Consider the following 25,247-nt stretch of genomic DNA (forward strand, 5'->3'; position numbering starts at 1 on the left):
TGCTGGGCCCGAGGGCTCGTTCCCTTTTCGGCCGGGCCCGAGGGCTCGTTCCCTTTTCGGCCGGTTGCCGGGCCCGAGGGCTCGTTCCCTTTTCGGCCGGTTGCCGGGCCCGAGGGCTCGTTCCCTTTTCGGCCGGTTGCCAGGCCCGAGGGCTCGTTCTCTTTTCGGCCGGGTTCGAGGGCTCGTTCCCTTTTCGGCTGGTTGCCGGGCCCGAAGGCTCGTTCCCTTTTCGGCCGGGCCCGAGGGCTCGTTCCCTTTTCGGCCGGTTGCCGGGCCCGATGGCTCGTTCCCTTTTCGGCCGGTTGCTGGGCCCGAGGGCTCGTTCCCTTTTCGGCCGGGTTCGAGGGCTCGTTCCCTTTTCAGCTGGTTGCTAGGCCCGAGGGCTCGTTCCCTTTTCGGCTGGTTGCTGGGCCCGAGGGCTCGTTCCCTTTTCGGCCGGGTTCGAGGGCTCGTTCCCTTTTCGGCTGGTTGCCGGGCCCGAGGGCTCGTTCCCTTTTTGGCCGGGCCCGAGGGCTCGTTCCCTTTTCGGCCGGTTGCCGGGCCCGAGGGCTCGTTCCCTTTTCGGCCGGGTTCGAGGGCTCGTTCCCTTTTCGGCTGGTTGCCGGGCCCGAAGGCTCGTTCCCTTTTCGGCCGGGCCCGAGGGCTCGTTCCCTTTTCGGCCGGTTGCCGGGCCCGAGGGCTCGTTCCCTTTTCAGCCGGTTGCTGGGCCCGAGGGCTCGTTCCCTTTTCGGCCGGGTTCGAGGGCTCGTTCCCTTTTCAGATGGTTGCTAGGCCCGAGGGCTCGTTCCCTTTTCGGCTGGTTGCTGGGCCCGAGGGCTCGTTCCCTTTTCGGCCGGGTTCGAGGGCTCGTTCCCTTTTCGGCTGGTTGCCGGGCCCGAGGGCTCGTTCCCTTTTTGGCCGGGCCCGAGGGCTCGTTCCCTTTTTGGCCGGTTGCCGGGCCCGAGGGCTCGTTCCCTTTTCGGCCGGGTTCGAGGGCTCGTTCCCTTTTCGGCTGGTTGCCGGGCCCGAAGGCTCGCTCCCTTTTCGGCCGGGCCCGAGGGCTCGTTCCCTTTTCGGCCGGGTTCGAGGGCTCGTTCCCTTTTTGGCCATTGTGGCCTCCTGGGGCATCTGGGTAACCCTCTGCTCAGTGCAGGAGCCAGTAAATTATTACATTTGTTAGTGTGGGATTTGGGCACAGACGTCAAATTCTATAGACTTTTTCCCCACTTGTTTTTGTCTTCCTCTCTGGGTTTCCTCGGCTGATCACTGGCAGCCCCTGGTGAGCCGCACGCCCCTTCCTTCCATCCTTCTTTCTATCATTTGCAGTAAGACAATCTAAGCTGACATAGAGGAAATTACATATCGTGGGGAAGTGACCAATCTAATGGAAATCCCATTGAAGCACCTGACTCTGTGGTGGGGACAGGAAATTAGGACAGGAAGGGTCCTTTCAGAGGGTTGGGTAATAAAAGGCACATGTGTTACCCATGGATAGAGTCTTTTGTCCCCAGGAAATACATCCAGAGTTGAAATGACGTTTTTGTTCCCGTTAAGTAAAGCGTTATACGTTTACATCAGACACCGGCAGCGGTGGAATTTTATGATTATTGGGCTTCGTGTAGATCCAATAGAGATGGGACATACATTTTTTACTTCATGACTCTTAGGGGAAGAAATGCATAATTTTTTCATAAGTGTGACTATAAGCCTCAAATAGAGAGTGCCAGCTCCCTGAAGCCATACGATCCATGTAACGGATGTCCAATTGGCCTGTATATAATAAACATTTGCAGGTAGCCGTGACCATACTGGGTGTATATACACATGTCCTAAGCGTCGGAATCGGAGGTGCATATAACGTACCCTCACTGTTATTTCTCAGATAACCGGCCTGGAAACAGCCGCAGCCTCCTCTGTTAATCGTCGGTCAAGCATGTAATTCTCTGGGTGATAAGGGGCAGCAGAGCTGTTTGTGACTCTCACGATAACGTGAATATGCCATGTTTGAGTATCTACCTAGAAGTTCCATGGCTTTCCAGATACACGCTGGGGCCTTTCCGACCCCCCTCTTCCCCTCCTTTTCTCTGCCTGTGTGTGAAATCCTGCACCCCCCCCCCCCCCCTCAAGAATTTATATGCCTTTATGCTGCACAGACTCACTCTGTGAAAATCACTCATTCCCCGCTCCCACCTGGTACTGGTTAAAAGTGGTACAGAAAGCCTGAGATTCTATTGTTCTTTTAAGGTTATATATATTGGCACCGATCAGGGCTAGAGATATAAAGATTATATATTCCGGATGTCCATCGAAAGATCTATAACTCCCTGAAATCACTAGAAGCTAAACCCAACGGGTGCAGAGAGCGGGTTTGTCCGTAAGCGGGTCATGTAAATTACACTTAAAAGAATCGCCCCAATGTGGTGCACCTCCTGATCAGTGTGTCTGAGATTGTCTGAGATTCATACAGCGAGCTAGGCATAAAAATGGTTACCATAAGTAAAGGGGAGGTATCAGCCTCTAAGTGAGGTCACCACAGGGGGAGTGCCTGGGTTTTAGGCTAGATAATAAGTGAGTGAAGCAGCAGTCTTCACGTGTTTTTGTCCGGGGTCTAGCTGCTAAACAGATGTGCTATGCATCTAGATGTGTCCCCTCCTCCACAGCACACGGTCGGCCATGAATTGATATGACATAACAAAATGTAAGAGTTTTTTTCAACTTTAATCCCATTTTATTTGTAATTGTATTGTACATATGATATTTGTCTCCATTATAATATATTTTCATACTTCTGTAAACACTGCCTACCTTTTTTGGAGTAAAATATAAAATTACTAGCTTGTCTCTCCTTGCTCTATAACGTACGGTCACGTCCTCTGAAGTGAATTACGTTACTAATCGGGGTTGGCTCCGGACCCGTTAATAATTAAGAAATCTGAGCTGGTGGCAGCAGAATTTGTCCTGTGCAATTGGGAGGCTTTCTAGCAACCGGCGGCATTGATAATTATTGTTCCCACCTGAGTGAGAGTGGTTATATCGCCCTCGCTGCAGTGTGCCCAATAGCCAGTACATAGCAGGCAGCCTTTCTGGCGACTAATTACCCTAGGCGTAGTACCCTGACTGACCTGAGAGCTGCAAGTTCCAAACCGGAACTGGGATCTAGATAAATCCCCTTCAGAAAGAACCAGGGGCAACCAAACCACCCCGGTTCATGACAAATTGGTGTGAGTGGTGGAGACGACAGAGGTATCATCCCCGGGATCCCTGACACAGTGGTGGCAGCACGGTGGGATTCCTGACATTGACACAAAGATAAAAGCGTGCGTGGTTCAGTTACGACCCCTCTGGCCATGATATTAGACAATTGGTGGCAGTGGTGGGACTTTGTGTGGTCCCTCTGGTGTCCATCCTTTGACACTCTGTATACAGCATCCCGCAGTATATATCCCAGTGGTGCTGTATACAGCACATATCGGGACCTACGGACACTAGCCAGAAGCAGACATTCCCAGAATACCCTTCATAATAGGGACAGGGGTCTTCAGCAACCACCTCCACGGCTATCGAAGCAAGTCATCGGCACCATGTGGGAGCAGATGGGGAACATCACCGCTCTCCAGATATCAGTTATAATATACAGCGGTGACATCACCGCTCTCCAGATATCAGGTATGAAACAATGGGTCTCTTCTTACCGATATGTCTCGGAGGGGTGTTTGGGCCGTTGGTATTCCCTGTGGTAGTGGGGGTGTCCTGCAGTCTCTCTGCTCGTTGGAGTCTATGGAAGGATTGCCGTCAGCTCCAGGAGTCTGTGTAGTATCCGCTTCTGTCCATACCGCACGTGGAGGGAGTACTGCTCCCTACGGCTGAGCGCTTTGTACGTGGCATTGTCGTCCAGTATAGCCTGGTCGCTGTGTAGATCAGTGGCGTATGCCTTGAGAGCGAGTTCTGCGGTCCTATGGAGGAGTATGCGCCAGGATGGGGGCAGTCTTGAGAGCTCCTGGTTATTTAGCGTCTCATCATCTTCATCCTCCTCCCATCCGTCGTTGTCCTTATAATCTACAAACTCCTCTGGAGACATGCACAGCAGCTGCAGGAGATGACAGAGGCAGTGTGGGTCATGGGCTCATCTGCGCTGTGGCTGTAGGGTCACGGGTGGGGCACGGGCTCATCCACGCTGCGGCTGTAGGGTCACAGGTGGGTCATGGGCTCATCCACGCTGTGGCTGTAGGGTCACAGGTGGGGCACGGGCTCATCCGCGCTGTGGCTGTAGGGCCACAGGTGGGGCACGGGCTCATCTGCACTGTGGCTGTAGGGTCACAGGTGGGGCACGGGCTCATCCACGCTGCGGCTGTAGGGTCACAGGTGGGGCACGGGCTCATCCGCGCTGCGGCTGTAGGGTCACAGGTGGGGCACGGGCTCATCCGCGCTGCGGCTGTAGGGCCACAGGTGGGGCACGGGCTCATCTGCACTGTGGCTGTAGGGTCACAGGTGGGGCACGGGCTCATCCACGCTGCGGCTGTAGGTTCACAGGTGGGGCACGGGCTCATCCGCGCTGTGGCTGTAGGGCCACAGGTGGGGCACGGGCTCATCTGCACTGTGGCTGTAGGGTCACAGGTGGGGCACGGGCTCATCCACGCTGCGGCTGTAGGGTCACAGGTGGGGCACGGGCTCATCCGCGCTGTGGCTGTAGGGTCACAGGTGGGGCACGGGCTCATCCACGCTGTGGCTGTAGGGTCACAGGTGGGGCACGGGCTCATCCGCACTGTGGCTGTAGGGTCACAGGTGGGGCAGGGACTCAATAGCTAATAGGTGTGGAGCATTAGACCACCTGTGTATTATGTGGGGAGGGGATACACTGGCTCACCTTCAGACATGTCCTCAGCTCATCCTCTGTCAATGCTCCATCACAGCCGAACACAAAAGCTCCGTCCTCCTGGACCACGTCCATGTGACAGAGGAAGGTCCAGCGCTCCCGGACCCGCGCCCTCTGCTCCTCCGACTCTGCCCCTAGATGTAGAGACAGACACCATGACACGTACAGCATAGTAGAGTAACCCTGCCTGCAGCTGGCAGCACTTACCCATCAGGGCAGCCTCCTGTAGGGTCAGCATGGGGATGTCGGCCGTCTCGTAGATGTTGTTGGGGTGCTGCTCTGAGAACCCGTACATGTGCAGCAGCTGCCAGTTTCCCATTTCTCCATAAGTGTTGAAGATCTCCTGTCCTGCCATCACCGGCCGTGTGGTCACCATGTGCAAACACTCCTGTTACAAGAGACGGAAGAATTCTGCTCTCAGAATGGCCCAAGGTGGCCCAACCACGACGACGGCCACAAAAACCCACCGGTGTAAACTCCAAGTGAGCGTTGTGGTGCGCGACGTGATTCAGTAAATCGGCCACTGGAACCATCATTGGTGGGAGAGCGTCCTTCTCACCATCCTCCTCCTCATCCTCCAGCGGTTCCTGGAAACTGTGGTGTAATATCCAAGAAGATGATCTGCACAGCCGGCATGTCTGGGCCTCAAGGGGCGGATGATGGGGAGAGGCAGCTGCTACAGCCAGTCACTCCTCCAAAAAGCAGCGTACAAGGAGAGTGCTCAGATGGCCTACGCTCTGCTTCCCTCCCTGCTTCACGACAGCTCCCTCTGCGTGCGGCCACTCACGCCTCTATCGGTACCTCTGCCCTTGGCCTTCTTCCCCTCGAGCGGTCCCTCTGCGTGCGGCCGCCCTCCCTCCTAGCGGTCCCTCTGCATGCGGCTGCCCTCCCCTGTAGAGGTCTCTCTGAGCGCGACCACCCTCCCTCCTAGCGGTCCCTCTGCGTGCGGCCGCCCTCCCTCCTAACGGTCCCTCTGCATGCGGCTGCCCTCCCCTGTAGAGGTCCCTCTGCGTGCAGCCGCCCTCCCTCCTAGCGGTCCCACTGCACGTGGCCAGCCGCCCTCCCTCCTTGCGGTCCCTCTGAGCGCGGCTGCCCTCCCCACTAGAGGTCTCTCTGAGCGCGGCCGCCTTCCCTCCTAGCGATCCCTCTGCACGTGGCCAGCCGCCCTCCTTCCTTGCGGTCCCTCTGAGTGTGGCTGCCCTCCCCTCTAGAGATCCCTCTGAGTGCGGCCGCCCTCCCTCCTAGCGGTCCCTCTGCGTGGGCCGCCCTCCCCTGTAGAGGTCCCTCTGAGTGCAGCGTCCTCCCCTCTAGCTGTCCCTCTGCGCTATGTACCTCTCCATGCTGAAGGTACCCGATAAATGGCGCCGTCTTACCTGTACGCCATGACAAATGCCACCAGCCTCTTGTACAGATCCAGGGAGTGCTTCTGAGGACAGAACTTATCGGAGTGTTTCCTGATGAAGGGCAGCACAATGGTGGTGTACTCCTGCTCCATGTTCTCCAGATCTTTCTTTACGGCCTCAGGCACGCCGGTGCCTTTCAGCAGCCGCAGCCTCTCGTTCTCTGACCTACAAGCAGACGAGGGACCAGGATCGTTCATTAGCTACAAATAGATTGTCGTCTTCTGCCCGGTCTTTACCAATAATGTCCTCACCAGAACATGGGCAGGTCAGGGGCACTCAGCTGCGGCCAAAGTCCAAAGTACGGGGCCCAAGGAGAAGACTCGTCTGTGGCCTCATACATGAGGGAGATGAGAAGAGAAACCCAGCCAGATCTGCTCTTCAGGTTCTCCTGTCCTGTGGGCGAAGACAATGAAACCCAGTCAAAGCAGCCTTATGGCCGGGGACCCCGCTGACTATACCCCCGCGGCCAGGGACCCTGCTGACTATACCCCCGCGGCCAGGGACCCCGCTGACTATACCCCTGCGCCCGGGGACCCCGCTGACTATACCCCTGCGCCCGGGGACCCCGCTGACTATACCCCCGCGGCCAGGGACCCCGCTGACTATACCCCTGCGCCCGGGGACCCCGCTGACTATACCCCTGCGCCCGGGGACCCCGCTGACTATACCCCCGCGGCCAGGGACCCCGCTGACTATACCCCTGCGCCCGGGGACCCCGCTGACTATACCCCTGCGCCCGGGGACCCCGCTGACTATACCCCCGCGGCCAGGGACCCCGCTGACTATACCCCTGCGCCCGGGGACCCCGCTGACTATACCCCCGCGGCCAGGGACCCCGCTGACTATACCCCTGCGCCCGGGGACCCCGCTGACTATACCCCCGCGGCCAGGGACCCCGCTGACTATACCCCTGCGCCCAAGGACCCCTCTGATAATACTGTGCGGCCGGGGACCCTGCTGACAATACCCCCGCGGCCGGGGACCCCGCTGACAATACCCCTGCGCCCAAGGACCCCTCTGATAATACTGTGCGGCCGGGGACCCCGCTGACAATACCCCTGCGCCCAAGGACCCCTCTGATAATACTGTGCGGCCGGGGACCCTGCTGACAATACCCCCGCGGCCGGGGACCCCGCTGACAATACCCCCGCGGCCGGGGACCCCACTGACAATACCCCTGCGCCCAAGGACCCCTCTGATAATACTGTGCGGCCGGGGACCCCGCTGACAATACCCCTGCGCCCAAGGACCCCTCTGATAATACTGTGCGGCCGGGGACCCTGCTGACAATACCCCCGCGGCCGGGGACCCCGCTGACAATACCCCCGCGGCCGGGGACCCCACTGACAATACCCCTGCGCCCAAGGACCCCTCTGATAATACTGTGCGGCCGGGGACCCTGCTGACAATACCCCCGCGGCCGGGGACCCCGCTGACAATACCCCTGCGCCCAAGGACCCCTCTGATAATACTGTGCGGCCGGGGACCCCGCTGGCAATACCCCTGCGCCCAAGGACCCCTCTGATAATACTGTGCGGCCGGGGACCCCGCTGACAATACCCCCGCGGCCGGGGACCCCGCTGACAATACCCCTGCGCCCAAGGACCCCTCTGATAATACTGTGCGGCCGGGGACCCCGCTGACAATACCCCCGCGGCCGGGGACCCCGCTGACAATACCCCCGCGGCCGGGGACCCCGCTGACTATACCCCTGCGCCCGGGGACCCCGCTGACAATACCCCCGCGGCCGGGGACCCCGCTGACAATACCCCCGCGGCCGGGGACCCCGCTGACAATACCCCCGCGGCCGGGGACCCCGCTGACAATACCCCTGCGCCCAAGGACCCCTCTGATAATACTGTGCGGCCGGGGACCCCGCTGACAATACCCCCGCGGCCGGGGACCCCGCTGACAATACCCCCGCGGCCGGGGACCCCGCTGACTATACCCCTGCGCCCGGGGACCCCGCTGACAATACCCCCGCGGCCGGGGACCCCGCTGACAATACCCCCGCGGCCGGGGACCCCGCTGACAATACCCCCGCGGCCGGGGACCCCGCTGACAATACCCCTGCGCCCAAGGACCCCTCTGATAATACTGTGCGGCCGGGGACCCCGCTGACAATACCCCCGCGGCCGGGGACCCCGCTGACTATACCCCTGCGCCCGGGGACCCCGCTGACAATACCCCCGCGGCCGGGGACCCCGCTGACAATACCCCCGCGGCCGGGGACCCCGCTGACAATACCCCCGCGGCCGGGGACCCCGCTGACAATACCCCCGCGGCCGGGGACCCCGCTGACAATACCCCCGCGGCCGGGGACCCCGCTGACAATACCCCCGCGGCCGGGGACCCCGCTGACAATACCCCTGCGCCCAAGGACCCCTCTGATAATACTGTGCGGCCGGGGACCCCGCTGACAATACCCCCGCGGCCGGGGACCCCGCTGACAATACCCCCGCGGCCGGGGACCCCGCTGACTATACCCCTGCGCCCGGGGACCCCGCTGACAATACCCCCGCGGCCGGGGACCCCGCTGACAATACCCCCGCGGCCGGGGACCCCGCTGACTATACCCCTGCGCCCGGGGACCCCGCTGACAATACCCCCGCGGCCGGGGACCCCGCTGACAATACCCCCGCGGCCGGGGACCCCGCTGACAATACCCCCGCGGCCGGGGACCCCGCTGACAATACCCCCGCGGCCGGGGACCCCGCTGACAATACCCCTGCGCCCAAGGACCCCTCTGATAATACTGTGCGGCCGGGGATCCCGCGGATAATACCCCACAGATGGAACACCACTAATATAACCAGGACTCTGTGATTACACAGCCAGTAGAGTTGAGCGATTATGGTCGGACACAATCGCTAAATCTGAATTTGCCGTATTGGCGCCTCCCCATCCGTGACGATTTTGTGTTTGACGATCATATTTGCTCATTTCTGCTCCCAGTGACGGCATTCAGCTTTGCTCAGCGAATATTGCAAAATTCATATTCACCAGGAAACGTAATCCGAACAGAATACTGAAACACTGTCTGGACTGACAGCCAGTACCTTTCTCCAGTAGATCCCGGATCTGGGTTGTGTACTGGGACAAGAGGGCGGAGCGGGGAATGGAGCAGATCACTTCCCCTGCAGGGAGATCCTCGCGTGTCAGCACCCCGTACTGCCAGACCGAGGCTTCTGCGCTAACATACACCTAAATAACATACAGACAGTGGTCATGGTCTGCAGCAGGGGGCACCCAGAAGGTCAGGACCCCAAACTGTACCCCACCCACCTTTGGGTTCAGTTGAATGGAAACTTTTTGGCACCAGCGGAGAAAATTTGGGAGTGGAGCCTCCCCCTCATCTTCCTCTAGCTGAAAACAAAGGAAAAACCAAACTGGTACACAGAGTGCAGTACTGGTGTTGTCATATAATGCCCCCAGGGAGGCCACGACGCAGCGACCCCAGCGAGGCCACGACGCAGCGCCCCCAGGGAGGCCACGACGCAGCGACCCCAGCGAGGCCACGACGCAGCGCCCCCAACGAGGCCACGACGCAGCGCCCCCAGCAAGGCCACGACGCAGCGCCCCCAGCGAGGCCGCGACGCAGCGCCCCCACGACGCAGCGCCCCCAGGGAGGCCACGACGCAGCGCCCCCAGGGAGGCCACGACGCAGCGACCCCACGACGCAGCGCCCCCAGGGAGGCCACGACGCAGCGACCCCAGCGAGGCCACGACGCAGCGACCCCACGACGCAGTGCCCCCAGGGAGGCCACGACGCAGCGCCCCCAGCGAGGCCACGACGCAGCGCCCCCAGCGAGGCCGCGACGCAGCGCCCCCACGACGCAGCGCCCCCAGGGAGGCCACGACGCAGCGCCCCCAGGGAGGCCACGACGCAGCGACCCCACGACGCAGCGCCCCCAGGGAGGCCACGACGCAGCGACCCCAGCGAGGCCACGACGCAGCGACCCCACGACGCAGCGACCCCACGACGCAGCGCCCCCAGGGAGGCCACGACGCAGCGACCCCAGCGAGGCCACGACGCAGCGACCCCAGCGAGGCCACGACGCAACGACCCCAGGGAGGCCACGACACAGCGACCCCACGACGCAGCGCCCCCAGGGAGGCCACTACGCAGCGCCCCCAGGGAGGCCACGACGCAGCGCCCCCAGGGAGGCCACGACGCAGCGACCCCAGCGAGGCCACGACGCAGCGTCCCCAGGGAGGCCACGACGCAGCGACCCCAGCGAGGCCACGACGCAGCGACCCCAGGGAGGCCACGACGCAGCGCCCCCAGGGAGGCCACGACGCAGCGCCCCCAGCGAGGCCACGACGCAGCGCTCCCAGCGAGGCCACGACGCAGCGACCCCACGACGCAGTGCCCCCAGGGAGGCCATGACGCAGCGACCCCAGCGAGGCCACGACGCAGCGTCCCCAGGGAGGCCACGACGCAGCGACCCCAGCGAGGCCACGACGCAGCGACCCCAGGGAGGCCACGACGCAGCGCCCCCAGGGAGGCCACGACGCAGCGCCCCCAGCGAGGCCACGACGCAGCGCCCCCAGCGAGGCCACGACGCAGCGACCCCACGACGCAGCGCCCCCAGCGAGGCCACGACGCAGCGACCCCACGACGCAGTGCCCCCAGGGAGGCCACGACGCAGCGACCCCACGACGCAGCGCCCCCAGGGAGGCCACGACGCAGCGACCCCACGACGCAGCGACCCCAGGGAGGCCACGACGCAGCGCCCCCAGGGAGGCCACGACGCAGCGACCCCACGACGCAGCGACCCCAGGGAGGCCACGACGCAGCGACCCCAGGGAGGCCACGACGCAGCGACCCCACGACGCAGCGACCCCAGGGAGGCCACGACGCAGCGCCCCCAGCGAGGCCACGACGCAGCGCTCCCAGCGAGGCCACGACGCAGCGACCCCACGACGCAGTGCCCCCAGGGAGGCCAAGACGCAGCGACCCCAGCGAGGCCACGACGCAGCGTCCCCAGGGAGGCCACGACGCAGCGACCCCAGCGAGGCCACGACGCAGCGACCCCAGCGAGGCCACGACGCAGCGACCCCAGGGAGGCCACGACGCAGCGCCCCCAGGGAGGCCACGACGCAGCGCCCCCAGCGAGGCCACGACGCAGCGCCCCCAGCGAGGCCACGACGCAGCGACCCCAGGGAGGCCACGACGCAGCGCCCCCAGGGAGGCCACGACGCAGCGCCCCCAGCGAGGCCACGACGCAGCGCCCCCAGCGAGGCCACGACGCAGCGCCCCCAGCGAGGCCACGACGCAGCGACCCCACGACGCAGCGCCCCCAGCGAGGCCACGACGCAGCGACCCCACGACGCAGTGCCCCCAGGGAGGCCACGACGCAGCGACCCCACGACGCAGCGCCCCCAGGGAGGCCACGACGCAGCGACCCCACGACGCAGCGACCCCAGGGAGGCCACGACGCAGCGCCCCCAGGGAGGCCACGACGCAGCGACCCCACGACGCAGCGACCCCAGGGAGGCCACGACGCAGCGACCCCACGACGCAGCGACCCCAGGGAGGCCACGACGCAGCGACCCCAGCGAGGCCACGACGCAGCGCTCCCAGCGAGGCCACGACGCAGCGACCCCACGACGCAGTGCCCCCAGGGAGGCCATGACGCAGCGACCCCAGCGAGGCCACGACGCAGCGTCCCCACGACGCAGTGCCCCCAGGGAGGCCATGACGCAGCGACCCCAGCGAGGCCACGACGCAGCGTCCCCAGGGAGGCCACGACGCAGCGACCCCAGCGAGGCCACGACGCAGCGACCCCAGGGAGGCCACGACGCAGCGACCCCAGGGAGGCCACGACGCAGCGCCCCCAGGGAGGCCACGACGCAGCGCCCCCAGCGAGGCCACGACGCAGCGCCCCCAGCGAGGCCATGACGCAGCGACCCCACGACGCAGCGCCCCCAGCGAGGCCACGACGCAGCGACCCCACGACGCAGTGCCCCCAGGGAGGCCACGACGCAGCGACCCCACGACGCAGCGCCCCCAGGGAGGCCACGACGCAGCGACCCCACGACGCAGCGACCCAAGGGAGGCCACGACGCAGCGCCCCCAGGGAGGCCACGACGCAGCGACCCCACGACGCAGCGACCCCAGGGAGGCCACGACGCAGCGACCCCACGACGCAGCGACCCCAGGGAGGCCACGACGCAGCGACCCCACGACGCAGCGACCCCAGGGAGGCCACGACGCAGCGACCCCACGACGCAGCGACCCCAGGGAGGCCACGACGCAGCGACCCCACGACGCAGCGACCCCAGGGAGGCCACGACGCAGCGCCCCCAGCGAGGCCACGACGCAGCGCTCCCAGCGAGGCCACGACGCAGCGACCCCACGACGCAGTGCCCCCAGGGAGGCCATGACGCAGCGACCCCAGCGAGGCCACGACGCAGCGTCCCCAGGGAGGCCACGACGCAGCGACCCCAGCGAGGCCACGACGCAGCGACCCCAGGGAGGCCACAACGCAGCGACCCCAGGGAGGCCACGACGCAGCGCCCCCAGCGAGGCCACGACGCAGCGACCCCAGGGAGGCCACGACGCAGCGCCCCCAGGGAGGCCACGACGCAGCGCCCCCAGCGAGGCCACGACGCAGCGCCCCCAGCGAGGCCACGACGCAGCGCCCCCACGACGCAGCGCCCCCAGCGAGGCCACGACGCAGCGACCCCACGACGCAGTGCCCCCAGGGAGGCCACGACGCAGCGACCCCACGACGCAGCGCCCCCAGGGAGGCCACGACGCAGCGACCCCACGACGCAGCGACCCCAGGGAGGCCACGACGCAGCGCCCCCAGGGAGGCCACGACGCAGCGACCCCACGACGCAGCGACCCCAGGGAGGCCACGACGCAGCGACCCCACGACGCAGCGACCCCAGGGAGGCCACGACGCAGCGACCCCAGGGAGGCCACGACGCAGCGCCCCCAGCGAGGCCACGACGCAGCGCTCCCAGCGAGGCCACGACGCAGCGACCCCACGACGCAGTGCCCCCAGGGAGGCCATGACGCAGCGACCCCAGCGAGGCCACGACGCAGCGTCCCCAGGGAGGCCACGACGCAGCGACCCCAGGGAGGCCACGACGCAGCGCCCCCAGGGAGGCCACGACGCAGCGCCCCCAGCGAGGCCACGACGCAGCGCCCCCAGCGAGGCCACGACGCAGCGACCCCACGACGCAGCGCCCCCAGCGAGGCCACGACGCAGCGACCCCACGACGCAGCGCCCCCAGGGAGGCCACGACGCAGCGACCCCACGACGCAGCGCCCCCAGGGAGGCCACGACGCAGCGACCCCACGACGCAGCGACCCCAGGGAGGCCACGACGCAGCGCCCCCAGGGAGGCCACGACGCAGCGACCCCAGGGAGGCCACGACGCAGCGACCCCACGACGCAGCGACCCCAGGGAGGCCACGACGCAGCGACCCCACGACGCAGCGACCCCAGGGAGGCCACGACGCAGCGACCCCACGATGCAGCGACCCCAGGGAGGCCACGACGCAGCGCCCCCAGGGAGGCCACGACGCAGCGACCCCACGACGCAGCGCCCCCAGGGAGGCCACGACGCAGCGACCCCACGACGCAGCGACCCCAGGGAGGCCACGACGCAGCGCCCCCAGGGAGGCCACGACGCAGCGACCCCACGACGCAGCGACCCCAGGGAGGCCACGACGCAGCGACCCCACGACGCAGCGACCCCAGGGAGGCCACGACGCAGCGACCCCACGACGCAGCGACCCCAGGGAGGCCACGACGCAGCGACCCCAGGGAGGCCACGACGCAGCGACCCCAGGGAGGCCACGACGCAGCGACCCCAGGGAGGCCACGACGCAGCGACCCCAGGGAGGCCACGACGCAGCGACCCCACGACGCAGCGACCCCAGGGAGGCCACGACGCAGCGACCCCACGACGCAGCGACCCCAGGGAGGCCACGACGCAGCGACCCCACGATGCAGCGACCCCAGGGAGGCCACGACGCAGCGCCCCCAGGGAGGCCACGACGCAGCGACCCCACGACGCAGCGACCCCAGGGAGGCCACGACGCAACGCCCCCAGGGAGGCCACGACGCAGCGACCCCAGGGAGGCCACGACGCAGCGACCCCACGACGCAGCGACCCCAGGGAGGCCACGACGCAGCGCCCCCAGGGAGGCCACGACGCAGCGACCCCACGACGCAGCGACCCCAGGGAGGCCACGACGCAGCGACCCCACGACGCAGCGACCCCAGGGAGGCCACGACGCAGCGACCCCACGACGCAGCGACCCCAGGGAGGCCACGACGCAGCGACCCCACGACGCAGCGACCCCAGGGAGGCCACGACGCAGCGACCCCACGACGCAGCGACCCCAGGGAGGCCACGACGCAGCGACCCCACGACGCAGCGACCCCAGGGAGGCCACGACGCAGCGACCCCACGACGCAGCGACCCCAGGGAGGCCACGACGCAGCGACCCCACGACGCAGCGACCCCAGGGAGGCCACGACGCAGCGACCCCACGACGCAGCGACCCCAGGGAGGCCACGACGCAGCGACCCCACGACGCAGCGACCCCAGGGAGGCCACGACGCAGCGACCCCACGACGCAGCGACCCCAGGGAGGCCACGACGCAGCGACCCCACGACGCAGCGACCCCAGGGAGGCCACGACGCAGCGACCCCACGACGCAGCGACCCCAGGGAGGCCACGACGCAGCGACCCCACGACGCAGCGACCCCAGGGAGGCCACGACGCAGCGACCCCACGACGCAGCGACCCCAGGGAGGCCACGACGCAGCGACCCCACGACGCAGCGACCCCAGGGAGGCCACGACGCAGCGACCCCACGACGCAGTGCCCCCAGGGAGGCCACGACACAGCGACCCCAGGGAGGCCACGACGCAGCGACCCCACGACGCAGCGACCCCAGGGAGGCCACGACGCAGCGACCCCACGACGCAGCGACCCCAGGGAGGCCACGACGCAGCGACCCCACGACGCAGCGACCCCAGGGAGGCCACGACGCAGCGCCCCCAGGGAGGCCACGACGCAGCGACCCCACGACGCAGCGACCCCAGGGAGGCCACGACGCAGCGACCCCACGACGCAGCGACCCCAGGGAGGCCACGACGCAGCGACCCCAGGGAGGCCACGACGCAGCGACCCCACGACGCAGCGACCCCAGGGAGGCCACGACGCAGCGCCCCCAGGGAGGCCACGACGCAGCGACCCCACGACGCAGTGCCCCCAGGGAGGCCACGACACAGCGACCCCAGGGAGGCCACGACGCAGCGACCCCACGACGCAGCGACCCCAGGGAGGCCACGACGCAGCGACCCCACGACGCAGCGACCCCAGGGAGGCCACGACGCAGCGACCCCACGACGCAGCGACCCCAGGGAGGCCACGACGCAGCGACCCCACGACGCAGCGACCCCAGGGAGGCCACGACGCAGCGACCCCACGACGCAGCGACCCCAGGGAGGCCACGACGCAGCGACCCCACGACGCAGCGACCCCAGGGAGGCCACGACGCAGCGCCCCCAGGGAGGCCACGACGCAGCGACCCCACGACGCAGCGACCCCAGGGAGGCCACGACGCAGCGACCCCACGACGCAGCGACCCCAGGGAGGCCACGACGCAGCGACCCCACGACGCAGCGACCCCAGGGAGGCCACGACGCAGCGACCCCACGACGCAGCGACCCCAGGGAGGCCACGACGCAGCGACCCCACGACGCAGCGACCCCAGGGAGGCCACGATGCAGCGCCCCCAGGGAGGCCACGACGCAGCGACCCCACGACGCAGCGACCCCAGGGAGGCCACGACGCAGCGACCCCACGACGCAGCGACCCCAGGGAGGCCACGACGCAGCGACCCCACGACGCAGCGACCCCAGGGAGGCCACGACGCAGCGACCCCACGACGCAGCGACCCCAGGGAGGCCACGACGCAGCGACCCCACGACGCAGCGACCCCAGGGAGGCCACGACGCAGCGACCCCACGACGCAGCGACCCCAGGGAGGCCACGACGCAGCGACCCCACGACGCAGCGACCCCAGGGAGGCCACGACGCAGCGACCCCACGACGCAGCGACCCCAGGGAGGCCACGACGCAGCGACCCCACGACGCAGCGACCCCAGGGAGGCCACGACGCAGCGACCCCACGACGCAGCGACCCCAGGGAGGCCACGACGCAGCGACCCCACGACGCAGTGCCCCCAGGGAGGCCACGACACAGCGACCCCAGGGAGGCCACGACGCAGCGACCCCACGACGCAGCGACCCCAGGGAGGCCACGACGCAGCGACCCCACGACGCAGCGACCCCAGGGAGGCCACGACGCAGCGACCCCACGACGCAGCGACCCCAGGGAGGCCACGACGCAGCGACCCCACGACGCAGCGACCCCAGGGAGGCCACGACGCAGCGCCCCCAGGGAGGCCACGACGCAGCGACCCCACGACGCAGTGCCCCCAGGGAGGCCACGACACAGCGACCCCAGGGAGGCCACGACGCAGCGACCCCACGACGCAGCGACCCCAGGGAGGCCACGACGCAGCGACCCCACGACGCAGCGACCCCACGACGCAGCGACCCCAGGGAGGCCACGACGCAGCGACCCCACGACGCAGCGACCCCACGACGCAGCGACCCCAGGGAGGCCACGACGCAGCGACCCCACGACGCAGCGACCCCAGGGAGGCCACGACGCAGCGACCCCACGACGCAGCGACCCCAGGGAGGCCACGACGCAGCGCCCCCAGGGAGGCCACGACGCAGCGACCCCACGACGCAGCGACCCCAGGGAGGCCACGACGCAGCGACCCCACGACGCAGCGACCCCAGGGAGGCCACGACGCAGCGACCCCACGACGCAGCGACCCCAGGGAGGCCACGACGCAGCGACCCCACGACGCAGCGACCCCAGGGAGGCCACGACGCAGCGACCCCACGACCCCAGGGAGGCCACGATGCAGCGCCCCCAGGGAGGCCACGACGCAGCGACCCCACGACGCAGCGACCCCAGGGAGGCCACGACGCAGCGACCCCACGACGCAGCGACCCCAGGGAGGCCACGACGCAGCGACCCCACGACGCAGCGACCCCAGGGAGGCCACGACGCAGCGACCCCACGACGCAGCGACCCCAGGGAGGCCACGACGCAGCGACCCCACGACGCAGCGACCCCAGGGAGGCCACGACGCAGCGACCCCACGACGCAGCGACCCCAGGGAGGCCACGACGCAGCGACCCCACGACGCAGCGACCCCAGGGAGGCCACGACGCAGCGACCCCACGACGCAGCGACCCCAGGGAGGCCACGACGCAGCGACCCCACGACGCAGCGACCCCAGGGAGGCCACGACGCAGCGACCCCACGACGCAGCGACCCCAGGGAGGCCACGACGCAGCGACCCCACGACGCAGTGCCCCCAGGGAGGCCACGACACAGCGACCCCAGGGAGGCCACGACGCAGCGACCCCACGACGCAGCGACCCCAGGGAGGCCACGACGCAGCGACCCCACGACGCAGCGACCCCAGGGAGGCCACGACGCAGCGACCCCACGACGCAGCGACCCCAGGGAGGCCACGACGCAGCGACCCCACGACGCAGCGACCCCAGGGAGGCCACGACGCAGCGCCCCCAGGGAGGCCACGACGCAGCGACCCCACGACGCAGTGCCCCCAGGGAGGCCACGACACAGCGACCCCAGGGAGGCCACGACGCAGCGACCCCACGACGCAGCGACCCCAGGGAGGCCACGACGCAGCGACCCCACGACGCAGCGACCCCACGATGCAGCGACCCCAGGGAGGCCACGACGCAGCGACCCCACGACGCAGCGACCCCACGACGCAGCGTCCCCAGGGAGGCCACGACGCAGCGACCCCAGGGAGGCCACGACGCAGCGCCCCCAGGGAGGCCACGACGCAGCGACCCCACGACGCAGTGCCCCCAGGGAGGCCACGACACAGCGACCCCAGGGAGGCCACGACGCAGCGACCCCACGACGCAGCGACCCCAGGGAGGCCACGACGCAGCGACCCCACGACGCAGCGACCCCACGACGCAGCGACCCCAGGGAGGCCACGACGCAGCGACCCCACGACGCAGCGACCCCACGACGCAGCGACCCCAGGGAGGCCACGACGCAGCGACCCCACGACGCAGCGACCCCAGGGAGGCCACGACGCAGCGACCCCACGACGCAGCGACCCCAGGGAGGCCACGACGCAGCGCCCCCAGGGAGGCCACGACGCAGCGACCCCACGACGCAGCGACCCCAGGGAGGCCACGACGCAGCGACCCCACGACGCAGCGACCCCAGGGAGGCCACGACGCAGCGACCCCACGACGCAGCGACCCCAGGGAGGCCACGACGCAGCGACCCCACGACGCAGCGACCCCAGGGAGGCCACGACGCAGCGACCCCACGACGCAGCGACCCCAGGGAGGCCACGATGCAGCGCCCCCAGGGAGGCCACGACGCAGCGACCCCACGACGCAGCGACCCCAGGGAGGCCACGACGCAGCGACCCCACGACGCAGCGACCCCAGGGAGGCCACGACGCAGCGACCCCACGACGCAGCGACCCCAGGGAGGCCACGACGCAGCGACCCCACGACGCAGCGACCCCAGGGAGGCCACGACGCAGCGACCCCACGACGCAGCGACCCCAGGGAGGCCACGACGCAGCGACCCCACGACGCAGCGACCCCAGGGAGGCCACGACGCAGCGACCCCACGACGCAGCGACCCCAGGGAGGCCACGACGCAGCGACCCCACGACGCAGCGACCCCAGGGAGGCCACGACGCAGCGACCCCACGACGCAGCGACCCCAGGGAGGCCACGACGCAGCGACCCCAGGGAGGCCACGACGCAGCGACCCCACGACGCAGCGACCCCAGGGAGGCCACGACGCAGCGACCCCACGACGCAGTGCCCCCAGGGAGGCCACGACACAGCGACCCCAGGGAGGCCACGACGCAGCGACCCCACGACGCAGCGACCCCAGGGAGGCCACGACGCAGCGACCCCACGACGCAGCGACCCCAGGGAGGCCACGACGCAGCGACCCCACGACGCAGCGACCCCAGGGAGGCCACGACGCAGCGACCCCACGACGCAGCGACCCCAGGGAGGCCACGACGCAGCGCCCCCAGGGAGGCCACGACGCAGCGACCCCACGACGCAGTGCCCCCAGGGAGGCCACGACACAGCGACCCCAGGGAGGCCACGACGCAGCGACCCCACGACGCAGCGACCCCAGGGAGGCCACGACGCAGCGACCCCACGACGCAGCGACCCCACGACGCAGCGACCCCAGGGAGGCCACGACGCAGCGACCCCACGACGCAGCGACCCCACGACGCAGCGACCCCAGGGAGGCCACGACGCAGCGACCCCACGACGCAGCGACCCCACGACGCAGCGACCCCAGGGAGGCCACGACGCAGCGACCCCACGACGCAGCGACCCCACGACGCAGCGACCCCAGGGAGGCCACGACGCAGCGACCCCACGACGCAGCGACCCCAGGGAGGCCACGACGCAGCGACCCCACGACGCAGCGACCCCAGGGAGGCCACGACGCAGCGCCCCCAGGGAGGCCACGACGCAGCGACCCCACGACGCAGCGACCCCAGGGAGGCCACGACGCAGCGACCCCACGACGCAGCGACCCCAGGGAGGCCACGACGCAGCGACCCCACGACGCAGCGACCCCAGGGAGGCCACGACGCAGCGACCCCACGACGCAGCGACCCCAGGGAGGCCACGACGCAGCGACCCCACGACGCAGCGACCCCAGGGAGGCCACGATGCAGCGCCCCCAGGGAGGCCACGACGCAGCGACCCCACGACGCAGCGCCCCCAGGGAGGCCACGACGCAGCGACCCCACGACGCAGCGACCCCAGGGAGGCCACGACGCAGCGACCCCACGACGCAGCGACCCCAGGGAGGCCACGACGCAGCGACCCCACGACGCAGCGACCCCAGGGAGGCCACGACGCAGCGACCCCACGACGCAGCGACCCCAGGGAGGCCACGACGCAGCGACCCCACGACGCAGCGACCCCAGGGAGGCCACGACGCAGCGACCCCACGACGCAGCGACCCCAGGGAGGCCACGACGCAGCGACCCCACGACGCAGCGACCCCAGGGAGGCCACGACGCAGCGACCCCACGACGCAGCGACCCCAGGGAGGCCACGACGCAGCGACCCCACGACGCAGCGACCCCAGGGAGGCCACGACGCAGCGACCCCACGACGCAGCGACCCCAGGGAGGCCACGACGCAGCGACCCCACGACGCAGCGACCCCAGGGAGGCCACGACGCAGCGACCCCACGACGCAGTGCCCCCAGGGAGGCCACGACACAGCGACCCCAGGGAGGCCACGACGCAGCGACCCCACGACGCAGCGACCCCAGGGAGGCCACGACGCAGCGACCCCACGACGCAGCGACCCCAGGGAGGCCACGACGCAGCGACCCCACGACGCAGCGACCCCAGGGAGGCCACGACGCAGCGACCCCACGACGCAGCGACCCCAGGGAGGCCACGACGCAGCGCCCCCAGGGAGGCCACGACGCAGCGACCCCACGACGCAGTGCCCCCAGGGAGGCCACGACACAGCGACCCCAGGGAGGCCACGACGCAGCGACCCCACGACGCAGCGACCCCAGGGAGGCCACGACGCAGCGACCCCACGACGCAGCGACCCCAGGGAGGCCACGATGCAGCGCCCCCAGGGAGGCCACGACGCAGCGACCCCACGACGCAGCGACCCCAGGGAGGCCACGACGCAGCGACCCCACGACGCAGCGACCCCAGGGAGGCCACGACGCAGCGACCCCACGACGCAGCGACCCCAGGGAGGCCACGACGCAGCGACCCCACGACGCAGCGACCCCAGGGAGGCCACGACGCAGCGACCCCACGACGCAGCGACCCCAGGGAGGCCACGACGCAGCGACCCCACGACGCAGCGACCCCAGGGAGGCCACGACGCAGCGACCCCACGACGCAGCGACCCCAGGGAGGCCACGACGCAGCGACCCCACGACGCAGCGACCCCAGGGAGGCCACGACGCAGCGACCCCACGACGCAGCGACCCCAGGGAGGCCACGACGCAGCGACCCCACGACGCAGCGACCCCAGGGAGGCCACGACGCAGCGACCCCACGACGCAGTGCCCCCAGGGAGGCCACGACACAGCGACCCCAGGGAGGCCACGACGCAGCGACCCCACGACGCAGCGACCCCAGGGAGGCCACGACGCAGCGACCCCACGACGCAGCGACCCCAGGGAGGCCACGACGCAGCGACCCCACGACGCAGCGACCCCAGGGAGGCCACGACGCAGCGACCCCACGACGCAGCGACCCCAGGGAGGCCACGACGCAGCGCCCCCAGGGAGGCCACGACGCAGCGACCCCACGACGCAGTGCCCCCAGGGAGGCCACGACACAGCGACCCCAGGGAGGCCACGACGCAGCGACCCCACGACGCAGCGACCCCAGGGAGGCCACGACGCAGCGACCCCACGACGCAGCGACCCCACGACGCAGCGACCCCAGGGAGGCCACGACGCAGCGACCCCACGACGCAGCGACCCCACGACGCAGCGACCCCAGGGAGGCCACGACGCAGCGACCCCACGACGCAGCGACCCCAGGGAGGCCACGATGCAGCGCCCCCAGGGAGGCCACGACGCAGCGACCCCACGACGCAGCGACCCCAGGGAGGCCACGACGCAGCGACCCCACGACGCAGCGACCCCAGGGAGGCCACGACGCAGCGACCCCACGACGCAGCGACCCCAGGGAGGCCACGACGCAGCGACCCCACGACGCAGCGACCCCAGGGAGGCCACGACGCAGCGACCCCACGACGCAGCGACCCCAGGGAGGCCACGACGCAGCGACCCCACGACGCAGCGACCCCAGGGAGGCCACGACGCAGCGACCCCACGACGCAGCGACCCCAGGGAGGCCACGACGCAGCGACCCCACGACGCAGCGACCCCAGGGAGGCCACGACGCAGCGACCCCACGACGCAGCGACCCCAGGGAGGCCACGACGCAGCGACCCCACGACGCAGCGACCCCAGGGAGGCCACGACGCAGCGACCCCACGACGCAGTGCCCCCAGGGAGGCCACGACACAGCGACCCCAGGGAGGCCACGACGCAGCGACCCCACGACGCAGCGACCCCAGGGAGGCCACGACGCAGCGACCCCACGACGCAGCGACCCCAGGGAGGCCACGACGCAGCGACCCCACGACGCAGCGACCCCAGGGAGGCCACGACGCAGCGACCCCACGACGCAGCGACCCCAGGGAGGCCACGACGCAGCGCCCCCAGGGAGGCCACGACGCAGCGACCCCAGGGAGGCCACGACGCAGCGACCCCACGACGCAGCGACCCCAGGGAGGCCACGACGCAGCGACCCCACGACGCAGCGACCCCAGGGAGGCCACGACGCAGCGACCCCACGACGCAGTGCCCCCAGGGAGGCCACGACACAGCGACCCCAGGGAGGCCACGACGCAGCGACCCCACGACGCAGCGACCCCAGGGAGGCCACGACGCAGCGACCCCACGACGCAGCGACCCCAGGGAGGCCACGACGCAGCGACCCCACGACGCAGCGACCCCAGGGAGGCCACGACGCAGCGACCCCACGACGCAGCGACCCCAGGGAGGCCACGACGCAGCGCCCCCAGGGAGGCCACGACGCAGCGACCCCACGACGCAGTGCCCCCAGGGAGGCCACGACACAGCGACCCCAGGGAGGCCACGACGCAGCGACCCCACGACGCAGCGACCCCAGGGAGGCCACGACGCAGCGACCCCACGACGCAGCGACCCCACGACGCAGCGACCCCAGGGAGGCCACGACGCAGCAGTCTCGGTACCAGGTTACGGCCGCACTGGCGCCCACAGTAGAGCGAGGAACACCGGGGTGACAGAGCGGCTCCGGCCATTACAGAAATGGCTGCAGCGTCTCCGGACTCGTCTCCACCGAGCACATCGGACGCCATCGGTCGGTGATCACACGGGAGCTGCCGGCAGCGGATCCGGAGGATTTCCTTCCTCAGGCGCCCACTGATGACCTCGGTGGCTGAAGACATGTGTCTGCACACAGCAGTGACGTCACCCTCCCCCGTGACGTCAGAGAGGTGACGTCAGCGACTCTCCGCACCTTCCGTCTCTTGCTCTCCGCGCTCATGCTCCTTCCTGCTCAGCTGGTCACGTGTCACTCTGCGAGGAGGAGTCACGTGGTTTACCGAAGCCCCGCCCTTCTGAGATGATTGGTTCCCGTCGGCGGGGAGGCTCCGGTCGCTGTCACTTCAGGACTCCGCCGACAGCTCCGTGTGGGACCGGGGGAGAGAGAGCGGGAGGGGGGGGTAATGGGAGGAAGAGGGGGGGGGGGGGTAATGGGAGGAAGAGGGGGGGGGGGGGGGTAATGGGAGGAAGAGGGGGGGGGGGGGTAATGGGAGGAAGAGGGGGGGGGGGTAATGGGAGGAAGAGGGGGGGGGGTGTAATGGGAGGAAGAGGGGGGGGGGGTGTAATGGGAGGAAGAGGGGGGGGGGGTAATGGGAGGAAGAGGGGGGGGGGGGTAATGGGAGGAAGAGGGGGGGGGGGTAATGGGAGGAAGAGGGGGGGGGGGGTAATGGGAGGAAGAGGGGGGGGGTAATGGGAGGAAGAGGGGGGGGGGGGTAATGGGAGGAAGAGGGGGGGGGGGTAATGGGAGGAAGAGGGGGGGGGGGTAATGGGAGGAAGAGGGGGGGGGGGGTAATGGGAGGAAGAGGGGGGGGGTAATGGGAGGAAGAGGGGGGGGGGGGGGGTAATGGGAGGAAGAGGGGGGGGGGGGTAATGGGAGGAAGAGGGGGGGGGTAATGGGAGGAAGAGGGGGGGGGTGTAATGGGAGGAAGAGGGGGGGGGGGGTAATGGGAGGAAGAGGGGGGGGGGGGTAATGGGAGGAAGAGGGGGGGGGGGGTAATGGGAGGAAGAGGGGGGGGGGGTAATGGGAGGAAGAGGGGGGGGGTAATGGGAGGAAGAGGGGGGGGGGGGGGTAATGGGAGGAAGAGGGGGGGGGGTAATGGAGGAAGAGGGGGGGGGGGGTAATGGGAGGAAGAGGGGGGGGGGGTAATGGGAGGAAGAGGGGGGGGGGGTAATGGGAGGAAGAGGGGGGGGGGTAATGGGAGGAAGAGGGGGGGGGTGTAATGGGAGGAAGAGGGGGGGGTGTAATGGGAGGAAGAGGGGGGGGGGGTAATGGGAGGAAGAGGGGGGGGGGGTAATGGGAGGAAGAGGGGGGGTAATGGGAGGAAGAGGGGGGGGTGGGGGGTAATGGGAGGAAGAGGGGGGTAATGGGAGGAAGAGGGGGGGGTAATGGGAGGAAGAGGGGGGTAATGGGAGGAAGAGGGGGGGGTAATGGGAGGAAGAGGGAGGGGGGTAATGGGAGGAAGAGGGGGGGGTAATGGGAGGAAGAGGGGGGGGCGGGTAATGGGAGGAAGAGAGGGGGGGGTAATGGGAGGAAGAGGGGGGGCGGGTAATGGGAGGAAGAGGGGGGGGGGTAATGGGAGGAAGAGGGGGGGTAATGGGAGGAAGAGGGGGGGGGCGGGTAATGGGAGGAAGAGGGGGGGTAATGGGAGGGGGGGGTAATGGGAGGAAGAGGGGGGGGCAATGGGAGGAAGAGGGGGGGGCAATGGGAGGAAGAGGGGGGGCAATGGGAGGAAGAGGGAGGGGGGTAATGGGAGGAAGAGGGAGGGGGTAATGGGAGGAAGCGGGAGGGGGTAATGGGAGGAAGAGGGAGGGGGTAATGGGAGGAAGAGGGGGGGGTAATGTGGGAGGAAGAGGGGGGTAATGGGAGGAAGAGGGGGGGGTGGGGGGTAATGGGGGGGGGGTAATGGAAGGAAGAGGGGGGGTAATGGGAGGAAGAGGGGGGGGGTAATGGGAGGAAGAGGGGGGG

The 25,247-nt window shown here is 68.9% G+C and overlaps 1 protein-coding gene across 2 annotated transcripts; it reads right to left on the bottom strand.

The window, feature by feature from the left end:
* Positions 1 to 2,678: 2,678 nt before the first annotated feature.
* On the bottom strand, positions 2,679 to 23,615 carry SETD6 (SET domain containing 6, protein lysine methyltransferase). 2 transcript variants are annotated; one of them, XM_069739577.1, is made up of 9 exons: positions 23,478 to 23,615; positions 9,541 to 9,621; positions 9,315 to 9,459; positions 6,507 to 6,648; positions 6,226 to 6,420; positions 5,320 to 5,446; positions 5,060 to 5,240; positions 4,844 to 4,986; positions 2,679 to 4,066 (listed from the first exon to the last, which is right to left on the bottom strand). In XM_069739577.1, exons 1-9 carry the CDS (start codon positions 23,502 to 23,504, stop codon positions 3,755 to 3,757), a joined length of 1,353 nt encoding a protein of 450 aa, XP_069595678.1. In that variant the 5' UTR covers positions 23,505 to 23,615; the 3' UTR covers positions 2,679 to 3,754. The 2 variants fall into 2 exon arrangements, with proteins under 2 accessions (XP_069595678.1, XP_069595676.1); XM_069739575.1 differs by lacking the exon at positions 23,478 to 23,615 and adding an exon at positions 23,191 to 23,465.
* Positions 23,616 to 25,247: the final 1,632 nt, after the last annotated feature.

This window comes from Ranitomeya imitator, chromosome 9, assembly GCF_032444005.1.
Source record: "Ranitomeya imitator isolate aRanImi1 chromosome 9, aRanImi1.pri, whole genome shotgun sequence".
In the NCBI taxonomy this organism is placed as follows: Eukaryota; Metazoa; Chordata; class Amphibia; order Anura; family Dendrobatidae; genus Ranitomeya; species Ranitomeya imitator.